General features: G+C 36.9%; 3 protein-coding genes across 3 annotated transcripts; 1 reads left to right on the forward strand and 2 right to left on the reverse strand.

The window, feature by feature from the left end:
* The first annotated feature begins 6,002 nt into the window (after nt 1-6,002).
* Nucleotides 6,003-14,377, forward strand: LOC110732676. Its single transcript, XM_021912646.1, has 12 exons — nt 6,003-6,671; nt 6,755-6,793; nt 7,329-7,414; nt 7,644-7,735; nt 7,878-8,206; nt 9,609-9,677; nt 9,899-9,981; nt 10,733-11,050; nt 11,422-11,528; nt 12,034-12,191; nt 12,956-13,152; nt 13,795-14,377. The coding sequence occupies exons 1-12, from the start codon at nt 6,315-6,317 to the stop codon at nt 14,060-14,062; spliced, it is 2,103 nt and encodes a 700-aa protein (XP_021768338.1). The 5' UTR covers nt 6,003-6,314; the 3' UTR covers nt 14,063-14,377.
* Nucleotides 14,378-14,626: 249 nt separating this feature from the next.
* Nucleotides 14,627-18,445, reverse strand: LOC110732677 (putative pentatricopeptide repeat-containing protein At1g31840). The gene has a single exon (XM_021912647.1). It carries the CDS (start codon nt 17,652-17,654, stop codon nt 15,192-15,194), a length of 2,463 nt encoding a protein of 820 aa, XP_021768339.1. The 5' UTR covers nt 17,655-18,445; the 3' UTR covers nt 14,627-15,191.
* Nucleotides 18,446-19,060: 615 nt separating this feature from the next.
* On the reverse strand, nt 19,061-24,843 carry LOC110732678 (ATP-dependent Clp protease proteolytic subunit 4, chloroplastic-like). The gene is made up of 3 exons (XM_021912649.1): nt 24,292-24,843; nt 20,632-21,130; nt 19,061-19,579 (listed from the first exon to the last, which is right to left on the reverse strand). The coding sequence occupies exons 1-2, from the start codon at nt 24,735-24,737 to the stop codon at nt 20,647-20,649; spliced, it is 930 nt and encodes a 309-aa protein (XP_021768341.1). The 5' UTR covers nt 24,738-24,843; the 3' UTR covers nt 19,061-19,579; nt 20,632-20,646.
* Between the last annotated feature and the right edge of the window lie 274 nt (nt 24,844-25,117).

The raw sequence follows: 25,117 nt of genomic DNA on the forward strand, positions 1-25,117 counted from the left end.
TGTTAATGAAATGAAAGATAAACTAGCGACTATCAAATTTGATCTAAACCCTCGTATAAATGCATTGATTTTGAGTAGGGGAAAAAATAAAAAGTGTGAAACCTAACCTTCATTCTAGAGGAGGATTTCCTCAAAACATACCCATCTTTATTTGTAACAAACATACTATAATGGAGCATTAGTATAAGGCCCCAAATAAATTTGGGGCTTGTGCGGTTGCTTAGCCTGCACCCCCTAAGGGTCAGGCTAGTGGCTTTTCATACGCATCCTTTATTGTAATACCTTAATAGTTACTTTGATAACACAAGGAACTCAAAAAACCAAAATTACCCACCAAGGAATAACATAATATATATGTCATGACCCATACCAAACATAAGAAACAGACGTAGGATAGAACAGAAATATGAGCAAATAGATGCTCGGTGAACTTTTTGGAAGAAGTTTTCAACTTCGAACAACTCTTCGTAAGATGATCATAACTTTTCTCGAACTTATCATGAATGGGGATATGGTCATTTATTGGATAGCTATTGCAACAAGTTATAGCCTTCTACTTAAATCACCTTAAGACCATTTCTAAATTGAAAGATATGTGCATTTAAAGTCAATTCTTCGTTAGCTCTGATCTCCTTTATTTCAAGTCACAAATAGCAAACAAAACAATGACTATTTGTATATAAAACATCTATACCAACGATTAGAGCGATAGCAAAAAAATAAAAAATAAAATCAAATTAGATTCAGTTGGAAATCCTTAAAAGGAACACGAAGAACTCGTATATGGTGTCAAAATCTCACATGACCAACTCGTAAAGTCTCTAATTCAGATTTTAACTCGTGATTCAATAATTTAGTATGACTCAAGTTTAAAATAGACCTGATCCAACCCGATTTCACCGAACCTAATCTAGACACCCAATTTCACAGAACCATGTATAAATCAAGGGACTTGTTATTCATCGCCCGCAAATCTCTACATAAAGCCCACATTTTATAATTTTTTGACAAATTTGCCCTTTTTATAATTTTAACCGAAGATAAATTTTTCGCACTAAAAAAATGTAGAGCAGCACCGGATCGCCGAGGATCACCGGAGAATCGCCGTCGTCATCGGAAAACGAGGTTCGTAACGCATCGTAAGGACGAAATGGTGGCTGGCGCCTAGCCAAAAGGCCATGCCGTGGTTGTGGCGCCTAGCCAGGACGCCGCCACCGTGGTAACGGCGCCTGGTGGAGAAGCCTCGACCATGGTAGTGGCGCGTGGCCAGGACGCCGGAGCCACGGCCAGGGCGCCTGGCCAGGACGCCGCCACCATGGCGGCGACGTCCTGACCAGGCGCCCAGGCCGTGGCTCCGGCGTCCTGACCAGGCGCCCAGGCCGTGGCTCCGGCGTCCTGGCCAGGCGCCACTAGGGGAATATATATTTTTTTTTTATTATTTTTTTTTTATTTTTTAATTTAATCCCCTTTTTTTTTTTTTTTTTTTTGTTTTTGTTTTTTTTTTTATTTGTTTGTTTGTTTTTATTTTTGTTTGTTTTTATTTTTTTTTTTTTTTTTTTTATTTTTTAATTTAGGGTATTATGCGTTAAATATAAAAATGATATTTAGAAATTTAAAATTTAGAAATTGCGTTTGTGATAATTTTGTGTTAAGTGTATTAATTTAATCTTAATGTAATTATATTTATATGTTATATGTTATTGTTACAGGATTATGGTGGAGACGGAAATGATTACAGTGGGATTTTTGTACATGATGGCCTGTTCGAAGATGCTCAACAAGCGATTGATTGGGCAAAACAGGTTGCAATTAGATCAGGCTTTTGTTTAGTAGTAGCAACTCATAAATCTCAACGGGATGGTAGAATGGATCGCATTTTGAGATGCGACCGTTATCGCAAAAGAGAAGAACGAGATTTCAGTAAAGCGATTCGGTTTGACTCAAAGCGGAAAGGTTGTGGGTGTCAGTTCCGAGTTAAGGTTCGACAACATCAAAGGCGTGACGGTTGGGAAGTGAAGGGTTACGGCAAATGGGGATATCACAACCATGAGCTGATAGCATACAAAGTGGGGCATCGGCAGTTAAGCGGCCTAAGTCCAGCTGCGAAACTAGTTGTAAAAGAAATGAGTGATGCTCAAGTGAAGCCCGCTAAAATATTAGCGTCTGTGTTAGAGAAATTCCCCGAAGACCAGCCAAACCGAAGACACATCTACAACGTCAGACAGAAATTGAGGTTTGAACGGTCAGAGGGAAGGAACCCTATACAGCAGCTTCTGCACCAGGCACAAGCACGTGGTTACCTTTACTGGTTTGAATCTGACGAAGACACATCGGAGGTAACTCATTTGTTCCTTGTCCATCCTGATTGTGCTGATATGATTTCGTCTTGGCCATCTGTGATTTTGATCGATTCAACGTACAAGACAAACAAGTACAAGTTCCCACTGGTTGAGATGGTTGGGATGGCTCCAACGAACCAGAACTTTCTGATTGGTTATGCAGTCATGAAGGATGAGACGGCTGCGAGTTACCGTTGGGTGTTGGAAAAGTTGAGAAACTACATCGGCCCAAATGTACAGCCATCGGCCATCGTAAGTGATTGTGAGGGAGGTCTTTTTGCCCCTATAGCGGAGCTGTTTCCGGAGTCGAGCCATTTACTGTGCACATGGCACATCAACAACTGCGTGAAAGTCAAAGCCTACAATCTTTTCAACAAGAATTTAGTAACAGCAGAGACATTGGTAAATGGTAAGTGGCGGAAGATCATGCAAGCTACCACAGAGGCAGAGTACGATCGAGCCTTGGAAAACTTCAAGGATGCGTACAAGTGGTGCCCGCCAATCGTAGACTATGTGATGCACCAGTGGGTACCTCAGAGGGAAAAGTTTGTCAAATATTGGACGAACCAAGTTCTTCATTTTGGGAACACTACGACATGCAGAGTCGAGAGCGCTCATAGAGCTTTGAAGGACTGGATTGATTCTTCCACGGCTGCTCTGGATACACTGTTCGAGAGAATAAACAAGGCTATTGATACTCAGAGGAACGACATCAAGAACTAGCGCAGACGGTCAACGGACTTCTTCTCGACACGCGGACTCCACGCACAGGCACGTGGCTGGCCATCACCAATGGGAACCGGGTCGCGGTGTGGTCGAAACGCAGGAAAATACTCGTATATCCAGGTCTGTAACAACGTCAGACATCCAGTGATACCTGCTGCATCAGCCCGGCTCGAGAATCCTAACTGGCGATACAGATACGCCAGCGTAGCCGACCCCCAAGAAAACTGGCCTACTCTGTCGGGCTCACACGCGTCAACTATGTCGCGTGGCCTGAGCTTGTTCCCGCTCTTATCCGGAAACAAGGTACACCCGAGAAGAAGAAAAACATATGCAGCCAGCTGTGTGTCCTGCGTCCTACGTGCCGTAGGGTGCAAACATCGCTGCAAGACGGCTGCGATCTTAACGCCGCCGTGATCCCACACACCAAGTGCCGATGTGTACAGCGCAGCCCTATCCACCGCCAACAGCTCCGCTAGTAAATCTGCCTGATCCGCATCAGTGACGACAGATGCTCGGTTTCCCTCCACGGGAATCCCAAGGATGGCCTCGACGTCATGCAACATGATCGTCATCTCACCGAACGGAAGGTGGAACGAGTTCGTATCCGGCTGCCATCGCTCAACGAAAGCCGTGATCAGCGTCCAGTCAATCCTGTCGTGCATGGTGGTAGGAAGGTGACTCACTCTAGTGCCCCTCAATCGCCCGACCATCTCGCTCTCCTCCGGCCAAGCATCAGCCCAGCTACACAAAAACCTACAAGTCTTTTCCCGGGTTTGGCATTTCAAAATGCCTGTATCCAAAGCCCTCTCCTGGTCCTCCCAAATACGGGTAGCGATGTGTCCTAAAAAGCTAGGAATCACACTCCCGTCTATAGGTCCCCCGGCCACCTCACCCCTCACCATCCAAGAATCATTAACGGCCCTCGACCGTTTTCTGCTACCCGCAGACACAGTGGACGCAGATGATGTGCCAGATCTACTAACAAACCTACCATCTCGACCCTTACGCACATCTACCCTATGCGTCTCATACGTATCATCAAGCCTCTGACTGAATGGACCGTAATCATCATATGGTCCACTCTGATCGTCGACATCCTCATCTGCATCATCCTCGTCCTCGACCTCCTCCTCCTCCTCCTCCTCATCATCATCATCATCTTGATCGTCCGCAGAACAGTGCACCCGTTCTCTGCGGGCCGAGGCCGAAATACCACGGGATCTAACGTGTCTGGGCCCCGAGCTCTCCATTGAGTAGATCGTACTCCTCACGACGTCAATACTCTTCCCCGCACCAGGTCCAAATTGCGATGCCTAACTCCAAGTAAATAACGAAACATAATAACGAAAACAAATTAAAAAAAGTCGAAAATAAACACAAAAGCAAATAAACAAGTCACGAAAATAAAATTATAAACATAAAAAATATAAATATATACAAGACAATATACATATAAACATAAGAAATATAAACATAAACATATACCAAAAACAAAAAATATAAACTACAAACAAAAAAAAAACAAACATAAACAAAAACAAAAACAAAAAATATTACCAAAAACAAAAAATATAAATACAAAAAAGGACGAAAATAAACACAAAAGCAAATAAACAAGTAACGGAAATAAAATTATAAACATAAAAAATAAAAATATAAACAACACAATATAAATAAAAACATAAAAAATATAAATATAAACATAAAAAAATATAAATATGAACAAAACAATATACCAAAAACAAAATATATAACCAAAAACAAAAAATATAAACAACAAACTAAAAAATGAAAAACATAAACAAAAACAAAAAATCAAAAATGCAAAGAAAAAACCAAAAACAAAAAACTAACAAAACTTAAAAAATTTAAAATTGCAAAAACTTAAAAAAAGAAGAACATCAAAATTTTAAAGAAAATTTATAAAAAAAAAGGGAACTTATAATTTTTTTACATACGAAAATATAATTCAAAAAAAAAAAAAAATACATAGGAACATAAAATTAAAAATTAAAACCAGAAACAATTTTTTTTTTTTTTTTAAAAAATAGAACATAAAATTAAAACAAATAAAAAAACAAAATTTTAAAAAAAAAGATAAAAAAAAGGGAACATACAATTTAAAAAAAAGAAAAACAAATTTTTTAAAAAAAAAAAAAAAATTCGAAAAAAAAATTTAAAATTAAAAAAAAACAAAAAAAAAATTTTAAAAAAAAAAAAGAGAAGGAGGCGCCTAGGCAAGACGCCCGTACGGTGGTGGCGGCGCCTAGCCCAGACGCCACTACCACGGCCGTGGCGCCTAGCCTATGCGCCGCCGCCGTGGTAGTGGCGTCTGGGCTAGGCGCCGCCACCACCGTATGGGCGTCTTGCCTAGGCGCTTCCTCCGTGGTGGTGGCGTCTCGCCTTGGCGCCCCACCGTCGCCGGAGGTTTTTTTTTTTTAAAAAAAAATTACAAAAATTTAAAAAATTACCTTCTGGCCGGCAAACCGCCTTCCGCCCACCGCCGGTGCCGCCACTTCCTTGCCGGGCCGCCTCGACATAGCTCTGGAAATAATTTAGAGAGAGAAAGTGGAAGTAGAGAGTAGAGAGAGAAATTGTGTTTTTTAGTTTGAGGGCAAAAGTGTCATTTCACTCTTATTTTGTGGGCTTTATGTAGGAATTTGCGGGCGATGTTTAACAGTTCACTAAATCAAACCACACTGCAATTTTTTGGGCCTAGTGATTTGGGCTTTAATTTGCAATTTTTTATGGGCTTAATTACTCCAAACCTGTTTTTTGGGTTTGATTATCCAAAAATAAAGCCAACAAATGTCAAAAAGCAATTAATGAAATATCAAGTTCTAACTTCTAATGAAGTGATGACAGTGACTAAGTCTTACAAGGCCTATAATTTGGATATGGGCCATATTTCAGTTTGGATTTCGGTTTTTCGATTTTTCAAATCCTAGAACCGAAACCAAACTGCAAACCGCAATAATTTGTTTTTCTCACATCAAACCAAACCATATTAGAAAAAAACAGCACTCCACATTTCTAATTCAATTCAATTTGCAATTTAATTAGGTTTTAAACCGCATTAGTTTCAGCCCTAAACAGCTCTACCATCTAAGACTTTTTGTTTTTTCTTTGTACCACAAGTCCCCAAAAAAGAATTCAAAAAATCCAATCGTTGTTGTTGGCTTCTTACAGTGTGAGTGTCCAAGTACACTCTCTCACATTTTCTCTCTCCATTCTTTCTTCAATTCATCAATGGCGTCGGAATTCACCTTAGACGACGACAACTTCGACGACGCTTTCTTCGAAGAAGTCGACAAACTAGAAGTTCTCGCAACTTCTTCTTCAACCCAACAACAACAACAACAACAACAACAACAACAACAAATTCAACAACAAAATCAATCCAAACCTTCTTCTTCTTCTACTTCATCCTTTCACTCAATATTCCCGCAAATTCCAGAACCTTCCATTGCTAACACTACTACTGTTTCTCATTCTCCTCCTCGAGAACTTTCCCAGCGAAACCCTAATGTTTCTCATTCTAGTAGTACCACTCGATCGGTTTGTTCCCCCTTTTCTGAAGAACATCCGGAAATTCAACGATTAAAGGTTTCTTTTTAGGGTTCTTGATTTTTTCCCCTTTTACTAATTCGGTAATTTTAACTTATTTTGGTTTAATTTTTGATTTTTAGAACGAGTTGAGTTGCGTTTCCAAGGAACTTTTGGATTTGGTATGCCTTTCATCTCATATTTCACTGAATTTTGAAGAATTCTTTTAATTTTGTTTTCTTTGGTATGTGTTAATTGTTAAATGATGTCAATTTGTATGTTGATTTTTGAGGATTATGATTGTTTTTGTTGGGTTTTAATCAAAATTCTTACTTTGGTAGTGTGAGTTTTAATCAAAATTTGTATGTATAGTTCAAGAAAATAGATTGGAATTGATTGAGAAAGGAGAAGGGTAATGATAACTTTTACTTTGACGATTATTCGGTATGTACAATGCAATGAAATCAAATGAGTGAGGGAGGAAAGAGGTTGAGGTGTTGGTGGGTGGAGGATGGTAAAATGTGGGTTGAATCAATTTCCGAATTCGTTCTCGTATCCCTCTAACCAAACAACTAATTAAGGAAATACTTTAGTGATTTCGTTTTCAGCTCTTATGGACCTCGTATCAAACATGCTCTTAATGATTGTATGGACAAGTTTGTGATGATCATTGTATTTGGAAAAGTTTAATTAAGCTTTAATATGAAAATTGTACAGAGACAAGAATGCTCTGAGCTTAAGAAGCAGAACGCCAGGGAGCAGCAGCTTAAGCTTGTACATGTCAATAAGAAGTCCAGGACCAGGTTAGTGGGATTTGTTCATATGTTGAAAGAATTTCTCTCTGATATCAGAGGATAGTAACTGAATGTTTGCTATAAAATACTTGAATTTTTGCCATAAATAATCCTGGAAAATTATATGATTACTGCTTTCTTCTAATATATTATGTACTCTACAGAATTGTGTTTCTTGACTTTTTCCATAGTATTAAATTTGTGCATTATGAAACTTAGCTTGTTTCTTTAATGGCAGTAAGTCTCAAGACCACGATACGAATGGGATTTCACTTGGATTTGAAAATGCTAATGCTACTGCTAATCATGCTGCTCCCAAGACAGGTGTAGGTGAGAATAAGATATCACTGGTTAAGCTATAGACCACATATAACTAATAATGTCCTGTTATCATCTATTAGTTACCAAATATATTAAAAAACTATGTTCTTTTTGTCCGGTTTGGTTGCTTTTATTTTTTTTTTTTTACCAGAGAAAAAAAGTACCGGTATACAAACAGATAAAGGTGATGAATCTTTAAATCCAAGCACTAGTGGGACTACATCCACGGATGGTGATTTTTCTAGTTTGCTATCAATCTGGTCCCCATTAAGTAGCTATAGATCAAGCAGAAATTTTGTGGTGAAGTTAATTGAGGCATGTGCTAGTGACTTCTGTGATCTTTTTGCCTGTTTGGGTTCGAATATGACCTCCAAATTGGATAGCAAGTGCTCGAGTCATATATCAGTGCCTGGAAAATTTCTGGATCTGGATTCTGCTGAAGTTTCTAGGGTGTCGCAATTATATGCTGAGCTGACAAAGGTATTGGGCAGACTAATTATTTTCTTATATAATAAAATCGTTGACAATTTATTGCTACCATATGCGTGTGTTGTACTAGTTGCAATGGCTTTGACAAATGTGTATAGAAGACTGGGTTACATGGAAGAACATGAACTGCATCTTTAAATGGTCTGAGTTGGTTATTTCAAATTTTAGGAAGCAATGTGAAAGATGAATATAGAGGCTGACTGGCTGAATAAAAAACATTTTGCTTGATATGATATTAGCTGATGTTAGTTTAGAAATTGCTCTTTCTGACCAAATAGGGAAATCCTTTTTTAGAAACATAATTTGAGACAAGAATTAAACTGCTTTCATTTTGCTATCATTATACTGGCTGGAATAACAAATATAACATGTACAGCTAATGTCAAAAATTACCTTCACTCACAATTGTTTTGTTACTACTTATTCTATTAGATAAGCTAAGTATAATAGTAATTTCTGCAGGGCGAGGGGCGGGGAACTAAGAGGGTGTTTGGTTGGGTCTTTTGGAATGTGTTATAATGGAGTAGAATGCTAGAAACCATTTCTGTATGTATTCTGTCGTTGAAGGTTAAACTGGTAAGAGACAACGTTGCCATGGAACCTCAGACCATTAGTATCTAACTCCATTCTACCCCCCTATAATCTCATCCCCTAAGATTCTAAATCTTACACCTTAGATACCCAAAGTACAAATTCATTCTAGTTTAAATCAGACAAATTTAACATGGTTTGGGGTTCCCATTTCCCAATCCATACCATCCATTCCATTCTATTTTGTTGAACCAAATGACCCCTAAACAGTTACTGTGGAGTGGTGGATACCGTCATTGAAGAAGCTATGGTTATGTAGCCACGTTGGTGAGTAGAAGCACTAGGTAATTCTCTGGTATGTGTCAGGTGGTAAAAAGGACAGAAAAAGATGGGTCTGGGGATTGGGGAAGAAGAAGGTGAATATGTAATTTTTACATGAAGGAGCAAATGATCATAATTTGTGTGTTTGTTTGTTTGCTAATAGCTTGGATAGAGGAGAATTCTTTGGATCATATATTTGAGGGTGAAATTTCTGTCATTTTCATTTTACTCATTTGTCACTTTTAAGATTCAAGATTCTTCCAAAATGAAGCAAAGAAGAACTTTTGTATGCTGGAGTTGTGAAGTTCCTACTTCCATGTTCCATGAATGACTAAAGGGACAGATCTTCCACATGGTTTCACCTGTCTTGAAGAAATATCAAATTATCAATACCTGTATGATGTATTGATCAGCATGTATAAGCCATTAAGGATCTGAAAATTTATTCTGTTTCAAGTATCCAGGCTTATTGTATCTTACCTTGAATGTGTTGGCATATGATTGGTTCCTCTGTAATTAATGATTCTTATTTATGTTGCAGATTGCTGATGATAGGGCTCATATAAATGCTTTTTTGGCGGTACTGCTTGATCTATGTAGTCTTGAAAATGTATGTAAATCCTTATTCATTTTTTTGGACCTGGGGTTGGAGGAGGTTGTTGTGTTTCTCGATTTTCATTGTTTGTGTTCTTGAAAACTGCTGTTGTATTCTTACCCTTCTCTTTTGAGTGATTATTAAAGGGGTAGCTATTATCATCTATATAACATGTCTTCTGTAGTGATTTTGTGGTTAAATAACACATCTTGTGGTTTTACTTCGTGTTGGTGCAGGCTCTAGTTGTTTGTAGGTCTCTGCGCATTCTGCGTATTGCTTTGGATCACATTTTGAGCATTGATAGAACATGTCCTAAAAGGTATTTACTCATCAGTCAGCTTATATAGTGTAGACTTTATTTCTTTTCTATTGGGATAATGTGTGACAAGCATTATTCACTTCTAAACAATGAAACATGAAGTGTGTAGATTTGCATAATGTAGACTTGAGTTGAATTTTTTATTTTTATTTTTTTTAAATAGGTTTAGCAAATGAGATTTGCATTCCCTTACATGTGGTTAATTTGTTTTCTTAAGAGGACATATAACTTGTTGTTTTAACTCTACCATTGCTTGCAGCTATCTTTCCCTTCCTTACTCTCCTCTGTTTCCCTCTCTGTCTCTGTTATTGACTAGAAATCTGTCTTGTATACTTTACTGATTAAGAGGAAATTTAAAGGGGAAAGCTTGGAAATTTGATTAAACAGATTAATGATTTCTTACAAAAGTTAGTAGGTTTAGCCTACAAAGCTCATATTAGTGACTTGAGGTTATAACTCTCCAAGCAGTGACTTAAGGTCACAACTCTCCTAAGGAATCACTCCAACTATCTTCTCTTTCCTCCCCTCTCTCTATTTATGCTAAGGTTAAAGCCTCTAACCTAATAATACTAGACTACCAATATTGCCCTTCCTTAGGTTAATCTATTACAGTCTCTTTCTCTCTCAAGTTTATGCCGCCTTCTGCTTCTCTTCTCGTTTTTCTTGACGGTGTTTCATTCTTGATCTGTAGAATTTTGTAGTGCACTTTCTTATGAACTTTGATTTGATTTTTCCAGTGTACTCTGCTCAGGGATAATGTCAAGGTGAAGAGATCTTACTCTGGATCAGATGCTGTGCGTATTCATGATTCTGAAGTGGATAAAAGTGGTGGATTACATGATATTAGTGGAGATGATACATCCCCTTCGAGATTTATAACAGCTTGCAAAAATACATGCATTGCCGACCGTGAGACTTTGTCCTTTCTTTGTCAAGTAGACTGGCTTCACCTGTTTATGTCTATGCGTGAAGTTGTCCTTAAGTTGAAGGAAGAACATGCTAAGGTAGAAGCAGTTTCCATCATGAACATAATTCTAATGAGAACTGATCCTTGTTCTGCTAGAGCAAAGTAAGTAATTATGCAAATTCTTATCAAGCTTATCAATCTATGCTATAATAATCAAAATACTAAAATTCTGTGGTCAATATTTTCTGACTTACTGTTTTATGAATCAATGTATGCTGGAATTAAGGTCCCTTCACAAAATTTAGTAACTTTTATCCTTATATTTGAGCATAAATTATTTCAATTGGAATATTGGTTTGCAAAACTCTTCAAAGTCTTAGCTGAAGCATATATTATTTTTAATAAAACAAGTAGCTAATTAGTATAAGAATGGAAGGAGATTTGTATATTGTAATATTTTTTGCTTTAAAAAAACCTTTTTGCCTCTGGATTTTCTCCTAATTTGTGGAATTCTTCTGTAATTGATGAATCAGGTTTGGGAATTCACCTGTTTTTGAAACTGTTGCTTTACTGTTGAGAAAGGAAGCTGGGTTTTTCTGCCGTAAAGAAGCTGTGCATCTTCTATATCTGCTTTTGAACTGTGAGTTCATAATTCGTAGTTAGTGTAGACCTTCACATTGTCTGTGGTTTGCCTTTCTGTCATATGAGGTTCTTCGAGCCTTTGAGGGTTTGGGATTGTTGTTAATAACAATCTTGATTAATAATACAAGTCGACTTGGTTATGACAAGTTAGATTATTTTGCGTGTGCTTTGCCAATTTTGTCGTCTCTCTCTATGCCTTATAGAAGGATGCTGTTTAGTTGTGTGGTCAATTGATTTTTAGTTGCATTTATTCTTTTGGTATTTAATGCAATATTTGAAATGGATGCTATCGTGATAAGCATTTGCTTTTCCTTAAATTATGTCTGATGGAGAAGTTTAATGTATTTCATTGTATTGTCCATTACTAAGTATGATTAGACTGGGTTTTATTTGGTGGAAAGATGTTGAAAGTGCATCTATTGAATGTTCCATAAATTTTTATTTTTTAAAACCTTTTGTCTTCCTTTTAATTTTTTTCAATTTTTTCTTTGTCTTTTGGAAAGGTCCAACTATATTATCTACCTTTTGTTCGAGGTGTAATGAAGAAGACAGTCATACACAATCGCCAAACGATGGTGCAATAAGCTTGACGTGTCATGAATCTCGTGTCGTCCTTGAAGAATTGGCTGACTGCGTAGTTTGCTCTGAGTATGGTGCGAAGGTGGGAATTCTATCTTGTGTATGTGTGTGTGTTTTTATTCTATATTTACATGCTCCAACTTTTCCTTTAATGATTTTTATACATTTCTCCCCTATTAATTCTGTGTGATGTGCATTGGATCTTCATGAATTGCTGATGATTGGTAAGAAATGTAGGTTTAGGCTATAACTAAGCTTATTTTACTCTTGAATTGCTGATTAGATAATTTCTGGGTTGCCTCTGATGAATATGTCAAGCCTGGAAAGAGAGGATTTAAAATGTTTAACTTGTTTTATGCTGCAAACATCCTTGAAAAATGTACTTTGTCTTGCAGGATTCTCTTCATTCTACTTTGAAAACCATTATTAGTTGGAATCAAGTTTGTTTTGTGTGGTGCCTATTTTTGGGTTTGGTGGAGGCAATTTTTTTCAAACAAAACCATCATCAAATGGAAAATAAACTTCATCCTCAATACCAGAGATGGGTGGTCCAGAGTCATAATCCTAATAACAATCTTTATAATTTTGGTTATTAATATTTGTGCTGGAACCAACTCCGGAAGGTCCAGGTTGAGTTCAGCATTTTTAAGCTCTGCTGTCATAACTGTTCTTATCTTTGGACAAACTACTTTTATGAAATCTGGTATCTAGACATTTGAACAAACTACTTGGCCTCATCTGCATATGCTTTTTGGCTCAAAAAACTGAACAATCACCTCAATGACTTGTCATTCTCTGTCATTTGACATGTCTGATATCAGGTCTCCATTTCTGCCACTATTTCAGGAGCTGAACCTACGTAGAAATGCAATAATTGTGCTATCCTTCTTGGCTTCTTCTGGTAAATGTGGATTTAAATGTTTTCTGTTCCACAAGCTTTCCAACAAAGCTAACTTTCTGGTGCTAATCCTGAAAGTACTGATGGGAGAAATCGACGCAGAAGCATTGGAATCTTGCCCTGCATCAGAAGTTTCCAAAGAGAGGTAACAGTAACTAGATAAAAAGAAGATTAAATGTTTTTGATATCTACATATTCATCCTGCTTGCTTGCTAATTGCTCAAAATTATCGACGTTAGTGAGCAAAGTGCTTCTATCTTGATTCCTTTTGCATTTTTTAATGTGTGATCTACAGCCATCTTGTACTCTTTCCCACATTGTAAGGTCATTGTTACGTAATCATTGCTATCTCTCTCTAGTATTGACTGTGGAAAACGTTAATTTCATGCGCTTGACGTCACAAAACCACATTTGATTTGGAGTCAATTTTGAGGATTTGACATAAAGTACCAACAATATGAATTATCTTCACTATTTAAGTTTTACGTATCCTCCATACAAAAATATAGAGTTTCTTTGAAATTTTTTGTTAAGAATATCATTAAGGGTAATATTGCAAAATTTGTAAGTCATGAAATTTAGAAAGTGGCTGATTGATTTGTGTGTGTGTGTGTGTGTGTGTGGGTGGGTGGGAGGGTGGGTGTGTGTGTGTGTGTGGGGGGGGGGGGGGTGTTGGGGAGTGTTCTTTAGGCCAGAAGCAAGATCCTCTTTTGGTTCTCAATAAGCCCATCTTAGTTTTGGGAACAATATTTTTTTCCTTTTCTAATAATCTTTTTGGGTGATGCAGAACTTTACTCATGCGCGAGGCTTTGATATTACTGAACCGACTTGCATCTCATCCTGCATATTCAGCCACAGTCTTGCAAGAATTGACAAGCTGTAGAGACATGGTCAGCTTGGCAATTGATACTGCTACTAGGCTGTCCAAGAAAAGCCGGAGACTACTGAAGACTGATCGTATTACTAAACAGATGAGGGAAGTTGAAGTAGTGGACTTGGCTTGCTTATTTAGGAAAAGAATTTTCACCTTCCTCGGAGAGAGCATTTCCTCGTGAATATAATCTTCACTCGATCTCACATTTTTTGCTAATTGTATGCACACCGATTTCTGACAAGGACCCGATACGTGAAAGGCTACTGTGATGGAAAAATTTACATGGCAGCAAGCATTGTAACCTTAAATTTTGTAATGATTATGAATGGTCCGCAATTCTGGACCAATTTTTTTTTTTGCGAATCAGATTTTTCTTTGGTGATAATCATGTGTTTGCAGCATTCTCTAATAGTCTAATATGCTTAAATCATCTGTATAGCTTTTGAACTTCCCTTCTGCATAAAGATTATAATATCTCAAGATGTCATTCCTGTTAGTTTTCTTATTTGTCAATAAATACTTTAAATTTGGACAAAATGAAATTGCCATTCATGATGCAAGGTTTCCAATGTAAACCAGATTTTTTTATCCGTTTTATAATTATTGTAACAATTATACTTCCTCCGTTTTTTTTATTGCACAATAAAGACTTTTACAATATTCACATAATGTTCTTTGACCATCATAAGTGATTTATCCATAAGGAAAAACTGTCATATGGGATCTAGTTAGATTCAGCTTGAAATCTACATTTCAAATATCAAATTTTTATAAATTTTACAAAAGTGTAATTAAAGATATTAATTGGCAAAGTAATGTATTGGCAAGCATGAAATCACTAATGGTACAATAAAAAAAGAACGAAAGAAGTATGAAAAATATGCAATGAATCAAGGATACAGAGGTTGAAGTCCAAAACATAATATACACAGTGATATAATGCCAATGAATGAAGGATCATGGAGTGGAGTCCCTCCATCTCCCCTAAGAGTGACCTGGGTTCAATCCTCACCTCACCCCTCCTATGATAGGAGGGGCACCCCCCCCGTATCTTACCGTGCAAAAAAAATAATAATAATGCCAATGTTGAAGTGTAACATTTGACTATTTTACAATAACATTTATCCTGATTTTTAATAAGGATAAATTTAGTCGTATTTTCAAGTATGTAATTTTCATAAAATTGTCATCCTAAATATCAGTTTAGTGTACACCAAGATAAACAATACCAAATTTGCTCTATAGATCCCAGATGCACGAATTGCCTCCACAATGGACAACGGTCATGACAAACTTAGTTTTGAAGTTAATTAACTCGAACCCAAGAGATTATACTCTACTATTATTCTATCTAGAACTTGATCGGGAACTACACCCTTCGCCAACATCTTTTCATACAGAATTCTGGCTTCTGTTAGTCTCCCGACTCTGCAACAGCCATGAATAACTATACTGTAAGCCACAACATCAGGTAATAAACCCCTATAAACAGCAGCATCAAAAGTACTTAAAGCCTCTTCAATCAGTCCTCTTTTGCACAGGCCATCCATTATGATACTAAAACTGACTATATTGGGGTCTATTTTGTACTTAGACATTTCTTCAAATAATTCAAAGGCACTGTCCAAGCCACAAAATTTTAAGTAGCCATCAGCTAAGCAACTGTATGTCACGACAGTAGGCTTCAAGCCTTCGTTTAGCATTCTTCTGAATATCAGCATTGCCTCGTTTACTCTACCCTTTTTACAAAGAGCGTCAATCAGAATACTATGAGTGATAACAGTGGCTCTGATTGGTCCATCTACTAGGCTTTCGTATAGCTGCATTGCCTTGTCCAACTTCTCTGAAGTGCAGTAACCACAAATCATAGTGTTATATGTCACAATATCGGGTTCTGGTCCATGAGCAACAAGTTTCCGAAAGAGATTATTCACATCTTCAACCCGGTAAACATTGAAGAGACCTCTAAGAAGAACATTGTAAATGGCAATATCAGGACTCACCCTAGTCTGTTCCATAAGCTGATGAAGATTTAAGGCAGCCTTCAAGTTTTTCTGCTCACAGAAGCCATGAATGAGTGTGCAATATGCAATGGCATCTGGGGAATCTATCTTAACCATTTGGAAAAAGAGAATGAGAGCCTCGACATTTCTCTCTTGAGCAATCAGTGCTTTCAGAAGCAAAGTCTGAGTTACGGAATCAGGAATTATGTTCCTCATTGATATTAGACTATATACCTTCATCATATCCCTCATTTGGTTCAATCTACAATAACCATCTAGCAAAGAGTTAAATATATATACATTAGGCTGTATACCCTTCTTTGAGGCCTGACAGAAGAACTGAAGAGCTTCATTCAAATAACCTTGTTTGCTAAGCCCATTGATAAGTACTGCATATACGACAAGATCTGGTACATGGCCAGCCACCAACATCTTTCTGTACCATATGAATGCCTCTTTCAGATCTCCCAATTTACAGAATCCATCAATAAGATTACTATAGGCCAAATCAGAAGGCTCCAAACCACGTTTCACATAATCACCAAAGACCCCAGTAGCCTCACGAACACAACCAGCTTGGCATAACCCTTTTATGAGAATGCCATTGGTAACTATGCTAGGCGAGATTCCTTCCCTAAACATTCTTCTATACACTTCAATTACTTTTCCTAGATCTCCTACTCTCACATATGAATCCATGATTGAGCCAAAAATGACAGCATCCAACTTCTGATTCTTTTTTAAAGCCTCAGTTAAAAAGCGATGGCCTTCTTCTACCCTTTCATTCTTTAGAAGGCCATCAATAATAACACTATATACAATCAAGTCTGGGAATAGACCTCTCTGCAGCATCAAATTGTAAAGCATAAACGCCTGGTCCAAATTCTTTTTCTTGCAATATGAGTCAATCAAGGTGCTAAATGTCACGAGGTTTGGGCTCGGACCAATTTCTAGCATTGTATAAAAGAACTTTGATGCAGCTTCAACACAGCCATCTTTACAAAGAATCTTCAGTATCTTATTACAGTCAACAATATTTGGCAGAAAGCCCCTATCAATCATCTTCCGGTGAAAGTTCAACGCAGTTTCAAAAAGATGATTACTGATAAAACTCCTCATGACAAACTCATATACATTGAATCCTTGTTTCAATTTTTTTGCTGACTGCCCACAAAATTCATCAAGTATATTTGTAATCCCATCAACGCAACGCGAGGCAACTAACGAATCAAGCACAGTTCTTAATGCATAAGGAGCAACATCAATTCCCATCTTCGACAATTGCAAGAAAACACTAATACCCTCATCAAACCTACAATTTCGAAAATATCCAGCAAGCAAGAAACTGTAAACTGTGTTAGGATTAGTCCCATACGTCTTAAAACCCTCATGAAGTACCTCAAACACATCCAAGTCCCCAAATCTCTCAAGCATTTTATCAAACACTTGGTGGGCATCACAAAACAAGCGATGAAATAGCAAAATATGGGCAATGCAACAGTACGAATGCAGGGAATGATTGGTCCCCAAAACCTTCTCAGACCATTCAAAGAGCCTAATTGCTGAATTGGGTTCTGAACGGAGAGAGAAAAGGACTTGATCAACAATGGTGGGTCGAGAATCAGGGGAAAAATTAGGGTTTTGAAAGGGCTTAAAGTTGTTGCCTTGAAAAGCAGCAAAAGTGCGAGTGACAAGAGATTTTGATAACAATGAAGAAGAGAGAGATGAAATGCGGTAAGGTCTTAGAAGCTTCAATGGAGGGAAAAGCATTATTTGAAGTTTCTGAAGAGTGTGAGAAACAGACCAAATCAAGCTCCATATACCAATACTTGTATTTCTCCAATGGGTATCTGGTATCTCCCATTCTCTTAGGTCAATGTCAAATGTCTTAACGGGTTGGATTCGGGTCAGACATAGGTTAACTGAGTGCTCAAATATGAACTACTCCGTACCAAGTACTCCCTTCGCCCCCATTATGTTTGTCTCATACTGTAGGATTATTTCACTTTATTATTATTATTTTTTTTTTTGAGAAAACAATTTATTAAGTTTTGGTTGAGTGGAATTGATGAGAGAGAAAAATGGTGGAACCTAAAGTATTTATGTGAGAGTAAAGTAGTAGTTCTCATGTACATTAATAATATGGAGCAATATTTAAGGGATTACTTATAAAGAAAATTGGGGTAAACAAAAGGAACGAGAGTTTGTATTAATCGCGAATAAAAATTACTGTTATACAACGTTTAGGACCGCACATAACATAATAACATAATGTAACCAAGATTTTGACTCTGTACTATCATACAAAATCTTACACCTAATGGCGGTATGTGTGAAACTAACTAGTGGATTATTCTTTGGTAAAATCTTTAATTAGAGAATGATAGAATACAAGTAATTAGGGCTGTACACCAATTTAAAATCGGACCAGACCTGAATGGATCGGGACCTGAATCATTGATTTTTAAGGACCGGAGACTGGACCTGAATCAACAGGTCCGAATCCGATCCAGACCTGAAAAATCAGGTCCGGTCCGAGTTTGTATCTGAATAGACCTGATTACTAATTTGTTCCGGTTTTTTTATTTTTTAAATAAAAAACCTGTTAGACTTGTTTATGGACCTGTTTAGACCTGATATGGACCTGTTAAATAATAATAGTAAAAAAAAAACAGTTTTACCGGTTACAAGTCCGGACCTGAAAATTCTGGGTTTTACCCGGACCGGACGTGAAACCTGGAATGATGGATTTTTAAGGACCGAAACCGGACCTGAATTCACCGGTCCGGTTCCGGTCCGGTCCAAACAGGTCCGATTCAGATCGATTTTCACGTCCGGGCCAGTTTGTGTACACCCCTACAAGTAATACTCAAAAAAAATATGCCTATAATTCCATAATAAACCATGTTTTTCAACCTTTGTTTAGTATTTTTAAATCCATTACATGAGTATCTAAGATTGTAAGAACACATGTAGTATATACAAAATTTCGACTTCAATCGAGTAGAGGGCTTAAATGACACATGCCCCACCATTCAAAGTTAAAAATAAAAAGGGATAACACTTTAAAATTTAAATAGTTCGAGTGAAATCAAACATGCATTGAATTGACAATTATTAATTTATTAGTGCCCACTAGTTTAATAATCCTAAATTCGGCTCTGAATATGAACGTATTTGTGAGATAAATCAAGACTTCAATAACATCTTAAGTAAAGGCAATCAATTGCCAAGTCTTAATTGTCAGTTTAATAGCATTTCTGTGCAAATGCTTCAAATCTTGCAAATTTCATGAAATGAACGTAAACACTTAACACTAGCATCCCTGAAGTAATTTCAATAGGACACTACTAATTTGAATTCCCACCAAGCTTTCGAAGAATGGCACCATCTCTAGCAATTTTACATAATACTAGTATTTTGATTTATCAACTCCGTCAAAATAGACAAAATTCCATTCTAAACAACTATGCACTAACTGAAACCAACTGTATAGTGCAGCAACTCATCTCATAAGTATTAAGCAAGAGAAAAGACGAGTCCAGAGTATGTTATAAACTTGTACAACTGAAGCTTCCTCAATCAACTAAAAAGCAGCATTATCACTTGCTATCCAATTTCTGCTGCAGTAGAGATCTGTGGAGTAAACTGCACTGAGAGTATGTCAAACCAAGCCTTCTTCATGAATGCCACACCTACAACAAAAAAAAGTTTGAAATGGTACAAATAGAGAAATCGCTTCATTCTTATCACCTAAAAAACCTCTACCCGAACTTGTAAGAAACTATTGGCCCTTACCCAAACTTAATTTAGTTGTTAATTAAACTTGGGTAGTTTTGATCTAAACTTACAGGCCCTTATTTGAGCTGTACAGAAGTTATTTAATTGTGTAAAATATTTAAATATGTAAGTTTTTCCTGAATTTTTTCAAGTTGAAAAGAAGAAAGCCATAAGTAAGCTCTGCCATTTTTCTTCTTCCGTTTCAATTTTTGTTTGTTCCTTTTGTCATCTACGAAGTATTATTTATTTGGCTAAGTAAAGGAGTTTCCCTTCTGGTTGCTGATCATTGCACCTAATCTATTGTGCTGCAATGATTGTCATGAAGGGTACTACTTTCCCATCCCCATCCTCAAATTGGCACCTTTCCAAATTCACATCCGAGTTAAGCCTATAACCTATATTATTCTGATTCACATGAGTGTACCTCTAAAAAGAGCAGAATAATTGAATCAGTATGGAAAAATCAAACTAGTTTAAGGGTGAACACTATGAGTTATGCAACATTTCCCATTATAATCTTTGCAGGCATAAAATGCATCCAAAAAGAAGTTTACTGATGTCTCAACTTTCTTATAGTCTAAGCATCATAATGTAACCTTCCAATGTCAAAATTCTTTCCCATACTTTCATGTCCAACTAAAATTAAGAAAGCACACTGAGCAGTTATAATAAAATTGCATTTTGAATCTGAATATTGAACATAAATCTCCGTGTCTGATAATGTTTGCTTATTATTCTTTTTTAGGATGTCCAGAAGGGTTTGCATCGATTTTTACCCTTTTTAGTGCGAGTTCAAATCAACTAGAAATATACAGCAGAGAAGAGAGATCAACTAATACAGTACAACAAACGGTAAAAAGACCGTTCCATCAGTTTTGACCAGCTTCTTAGAATGCATGATCAACAGGACAGAGATATATGAAAATTATTCTATTCTTTAAAGCAGAAAAGTATTAACTTATCATACCTGGAATGTCCCCAGCTAGTATATCTCATCATCAGGAATTTCTGGTGTCAAGAATTTTTTAGGATCTTTACTAATCTCCATATAGTTGAAATTGGATTTCACCTTCTCTGGAACAGGTTCAAGTGGAATAATGCTGTCTTTATCAACAACCCCATCGATAAGCCCATATTCAACTGCTTCAATAGGAGACATATAGCGATCCCTATCAATGTCTTTTTCTACTTGTTCAACAGGCCGCCCAGTGAACTCAGAAATAATTCTAGTAATATTATTCTTGTTATGCATAATTTCTCGGGCTTGAATTTCAACATCAATAGCTTGCCCACTAGCCCCTCCAAGAGGTTGATGAACCATTATTCTAGCATTGGGCATTGCAAGACGTTTCCCTTTGGCCCCAGCACCAAGAATAATTGAAGCTGTTGATGCAGCAATTCCAAGAGCAAGTGTTGACACATCAGCCCGCACAAGCCTCACAACATCAAAGATGGCCATCGTCGCACTGATAAACAAGACAAAAGCAAAGCCATGAGTAACTTCAATTGAAGGGGATCGGATAAGCTTGTCATCCAGCAGGGAATCACGTTTATATACAGCATTTCATTTCAGACGTTCAATGAGACACACGTTTTTGATAGAATTATGTTCATCATCATCTATCAACCCACTAGTAATTAACAATATTAACAACCAAGGCTGAAATTTCGTTCACTCAAAAAACTAGAGAGGAAACTCTTATTTCATCTTCTTACAGTATTTTGTTGACTTCAAAGATCAATAACAGCTGATTTGTAGGAAAAACACACATAACAATACAAGTATATTATGTAATTCAACCAGAGTCTACTACTAGTCTAGTACGTGGAGACCTTGTCTTCAAAGAACAAGCTTATATTTCTCCCTAACAGAATAAATGTAACCATCACAACAAAGTTCAGAAATAATCATCATAATGATCTCTTCCATCAGCAAGCACAATCACAATTATTTGCTCACTACTAAAATAAGGATTACACTGTATCTTAAATTAGTCTTTCAGTGATGCAGAGCTTCAAACTGCTGCTACATTTCACAAGGAATAAACTTCTAATATATTACGGAGTAACTACCAATGAATCATCAAGATTTGTCAAAAATGTCTTATCAAAGCATGTCATCTCTTTAATTAGCACATTCACCCTTGCCTTAACCAGCCAGAAAAGACCTATACTAGTAATAGAAATTATCCTACCATCACGTCTCACGAGCCTCACCACATCATATTTTCAAAATTGCTAGTGAATTGACAGTATTGTAAGCAGCTGAGTATTCTACAATTATAAGGGATGGGAAGTTGGGGATTTCCATGCAAATCATTAGTTCCAACACACCAACACCAAGGTTAAAGATCTAACAACTACACATCAAACAAACCAAAAGAGTAAGTTAGCTAATTGCATGCTTTCGCCCAACCAATCTCCAAATTGCCCACCCAACATATGTTTAGCAAAATGCAATAACTATACTCTTCCTATACGTAATTACTGATTACATAGTAAGATGAAATTATTGATATTTTCATCAATTTTTTTTACAAGGATGCATTAGAGATGATAGATAGGAAGACAGAGTAAATTAAGATTTCTACACCTTCAGCTGTACTAGTAAGGGTCACGAAATTCCAGACATAAACACAATTTTTTGGAATCAAATGACAAGGTCCTTTGCCTGCAATGCTAAGGTAATGTCAACCAATGCAGACTTCTACAATCAAACCAATACAAGAAAAGACTATGCATAAAGGGGGGAAAAAACACTTCACCAACAGCTCTTAATACCACTATTTTATCCAGCCAGCTCTATAATCACCTATCTTGCTCAATCATTCAAATTACCTTGACTTCTTTTTAAAGAATGTATGAGTTAGATAAAAATGACTGGAAGCCCTTCTATCTATACTAAGAGAAACCTAAGATTATGTAGCACAGACAATCATTGCCGTGTTATAGTAAGACTTGTGGATAAGTCACCTCCTCTTTCCATATCACCTATGCCTTTCTCCCTTTGAGTATTTAAGAAACTGATCCCGTATCAATTTCCTTATCGACCTCAATATAGTACCAAAGATGAGGTCATAGTAAGCTTAGTTACCTTACACTATGTACAATACTCCAAGTTGATAACAGTGTCATGATCACATCTTATTTCAGTTTTCTGATGCCTTATTATTGATTTCGTACACCAACTGATATAGTTGCGACAGCCTATCTTTATCTAGCACCTCAGCAACATTTCCTCCAAGATGACAATAATGAGCAGAAATCTTCCACTTCAAAGGCAGGATAAAAAGCTTTTTCATTTGTATGGGATGATCCAATTAAATAATACCTGCTTTAATTAGTAAAACTACCTTTACATTGAATACCTCCAAAGACTCTTACAAAGTAACTTTAAGTAGTTCTGTAGAAAACTAGAAAGATGGCAGGATGTGAACAAGTTGATAAAAGGTCAAGATGCGTGAAATATCTAGGCAAAACCAAGAAAGTGGTGTAACATTCTACTTGGTCTTCCTTCCATAGGTCTTAGCTAAACTAGAAGAGAACCCTAAATCACACATGGAAAATCTCCGATTCAAAAATTACCCTTATGGCATGCTTGGATTGAGAGTGATGTATTACTAGGGTAACAAAAGTAAAACTAATGAATGAGAGTGAATATAAAGAAGGATGAGATAGTGATGGTGTGATTGTAAGAGGGATTATCAGACTATGTAGTGATGGTGTGGGGTGAGAGGTGAAGAAAAAGAAACTATTACCCTTAAGAGTAATAGTTATACTAGGGGGAGGGTGAATAACTTTAATCCTCCTTATGAGGGTAATGATTCCTCCATCTCTCTCTTTCCCTCATGTCACTATATATTTTTTTTATTTGTAAACACCTTATCTTATAGAATAACACCTCTAATCACTTACTACCTCCGTTTCATATTTTTTGCAACTTTGGAATATTTTATGTCTCACAAATAATATCCAAAAGTTGCAAAAAATATGAAACGGAGGTAGTATGTTTTTCCTAGCCTGACTTGTATTACCCCTTAATTCATTATCCCCAATCCAAGCGTGACATTAAAAGAGATTGAAGTCATTTCTAAAATAGGAGAAAAATTCTAGGTTTCGCATCAATTTATTGTAAGGCAGTCTCATACTACACTTTACATTTCCTTCGAATGGCAAGGGATCAACTCTCACATATTCAACACCTTAGACAAATTTACACATTTCCATTCATTCTCTTGAAAACAAAACAAAAGCATATTCAAACTGAGACTATCAATGCAGCTAACACCCAATATACTCTCCAAGAAACCCGAAAAGATGCAAACCAACAATACATTACCTTATACTCTCCCAATTTCCATCCCATTGACATATTTCACATTCCCATTCATTCTATAATCGCCATTTATTACTGCTTACCAAACGGCCGCAACAACTCAATGAACAAAATTCCAAAAACAAAACAAGAGCATGTCCAATGTAATTTCAACAATAACTAAAGCACCATTTCAAGTGCAATTAACATCAATCAATCCTCTACAAGAAAAAACCCAACATGCAACAATAAATTAAAACCATAATAATCACAAAAATTATAACAAATATATGAAAAAAAAAAATCATATACCTAAGAGAACCACCAGGAGAATTGACGAAAAGGCGAATATCCTTAGTATGATCTTGAGCATCCAACAAAAGCAATTGACTAATAATAGAATCAGCAACAAAATCATCAATTTGACTACCCAGAAACACAATCCTCTCTTTCAAAAGCAACCCCATTACATCAGCTTCAGCACCTCTCATGGCGGTCTCCGGCGTCTGTTGGGCCGAACCCATGATGGGGCCCAGCCCAATATCATCGAGCCCAAGATTGAAGGGGTTGGAAGATGGAGAATTTAGGGTTGGTGGGTGTAATTGAAGGGATGAGTGGGCCCGAAGGGAAGAAGAAGAAGAAATGGGTTTGAAAAAAGGGGTTTTGGAGAGAAAATGGCGGAATCTGGGGGAAGAAGAAGATGGGGTTTGAGGGAGGAAGTGAGGAGAGAGAGTGGAGGAGAGAGAAAGCGAAGCCATTGATTTTGTGAGGGATGAAGATGAAGATGAAGTGCGGTGGAGTGGAGTGGAATTGATTGCTGTTGCTAAACAACAAAAGGAGAGAATCAAAGTGAGAAAATTTGGGTAAGGCTTAACGTTTGTTACCTTTCAAATAAAACAAGGGAGGACGACGACAACGGATACATTTAAAAAGTTGTATGAGATAACGAATTAAGAATGTGCCGAATTGTTATATGCATGTATTTGGATTCTTTAGTCTTTCCCTAATAAATTCTTATTTGATTTTGTTAAATCTATTTTCTTTGTCTTTAATCATCAATTGTAGATGACGTATAACATTAATTAATGAAAATTATTGTCCTTCGGCTCAGGACTTTTTTTTATTTTTTAAAATAAAA

This window comes from Chenopodium quinoa, unplaced genomic scaffold (assembly GCF_001683475.1).
Source record: "Chenopodium quinoa cultivar QQ74 unplaced genomic scaffold, ASM168347v1, whole genome shotgun sequence".
Taxonomy (NCBI): domain Eukaryota; kingdom Viridiplantae; phylum Streptophyta; class Magnoliopsida; order Caryophyllales; family Amaranthaceae; genus Chenopodium; species Chenopodium quinoa.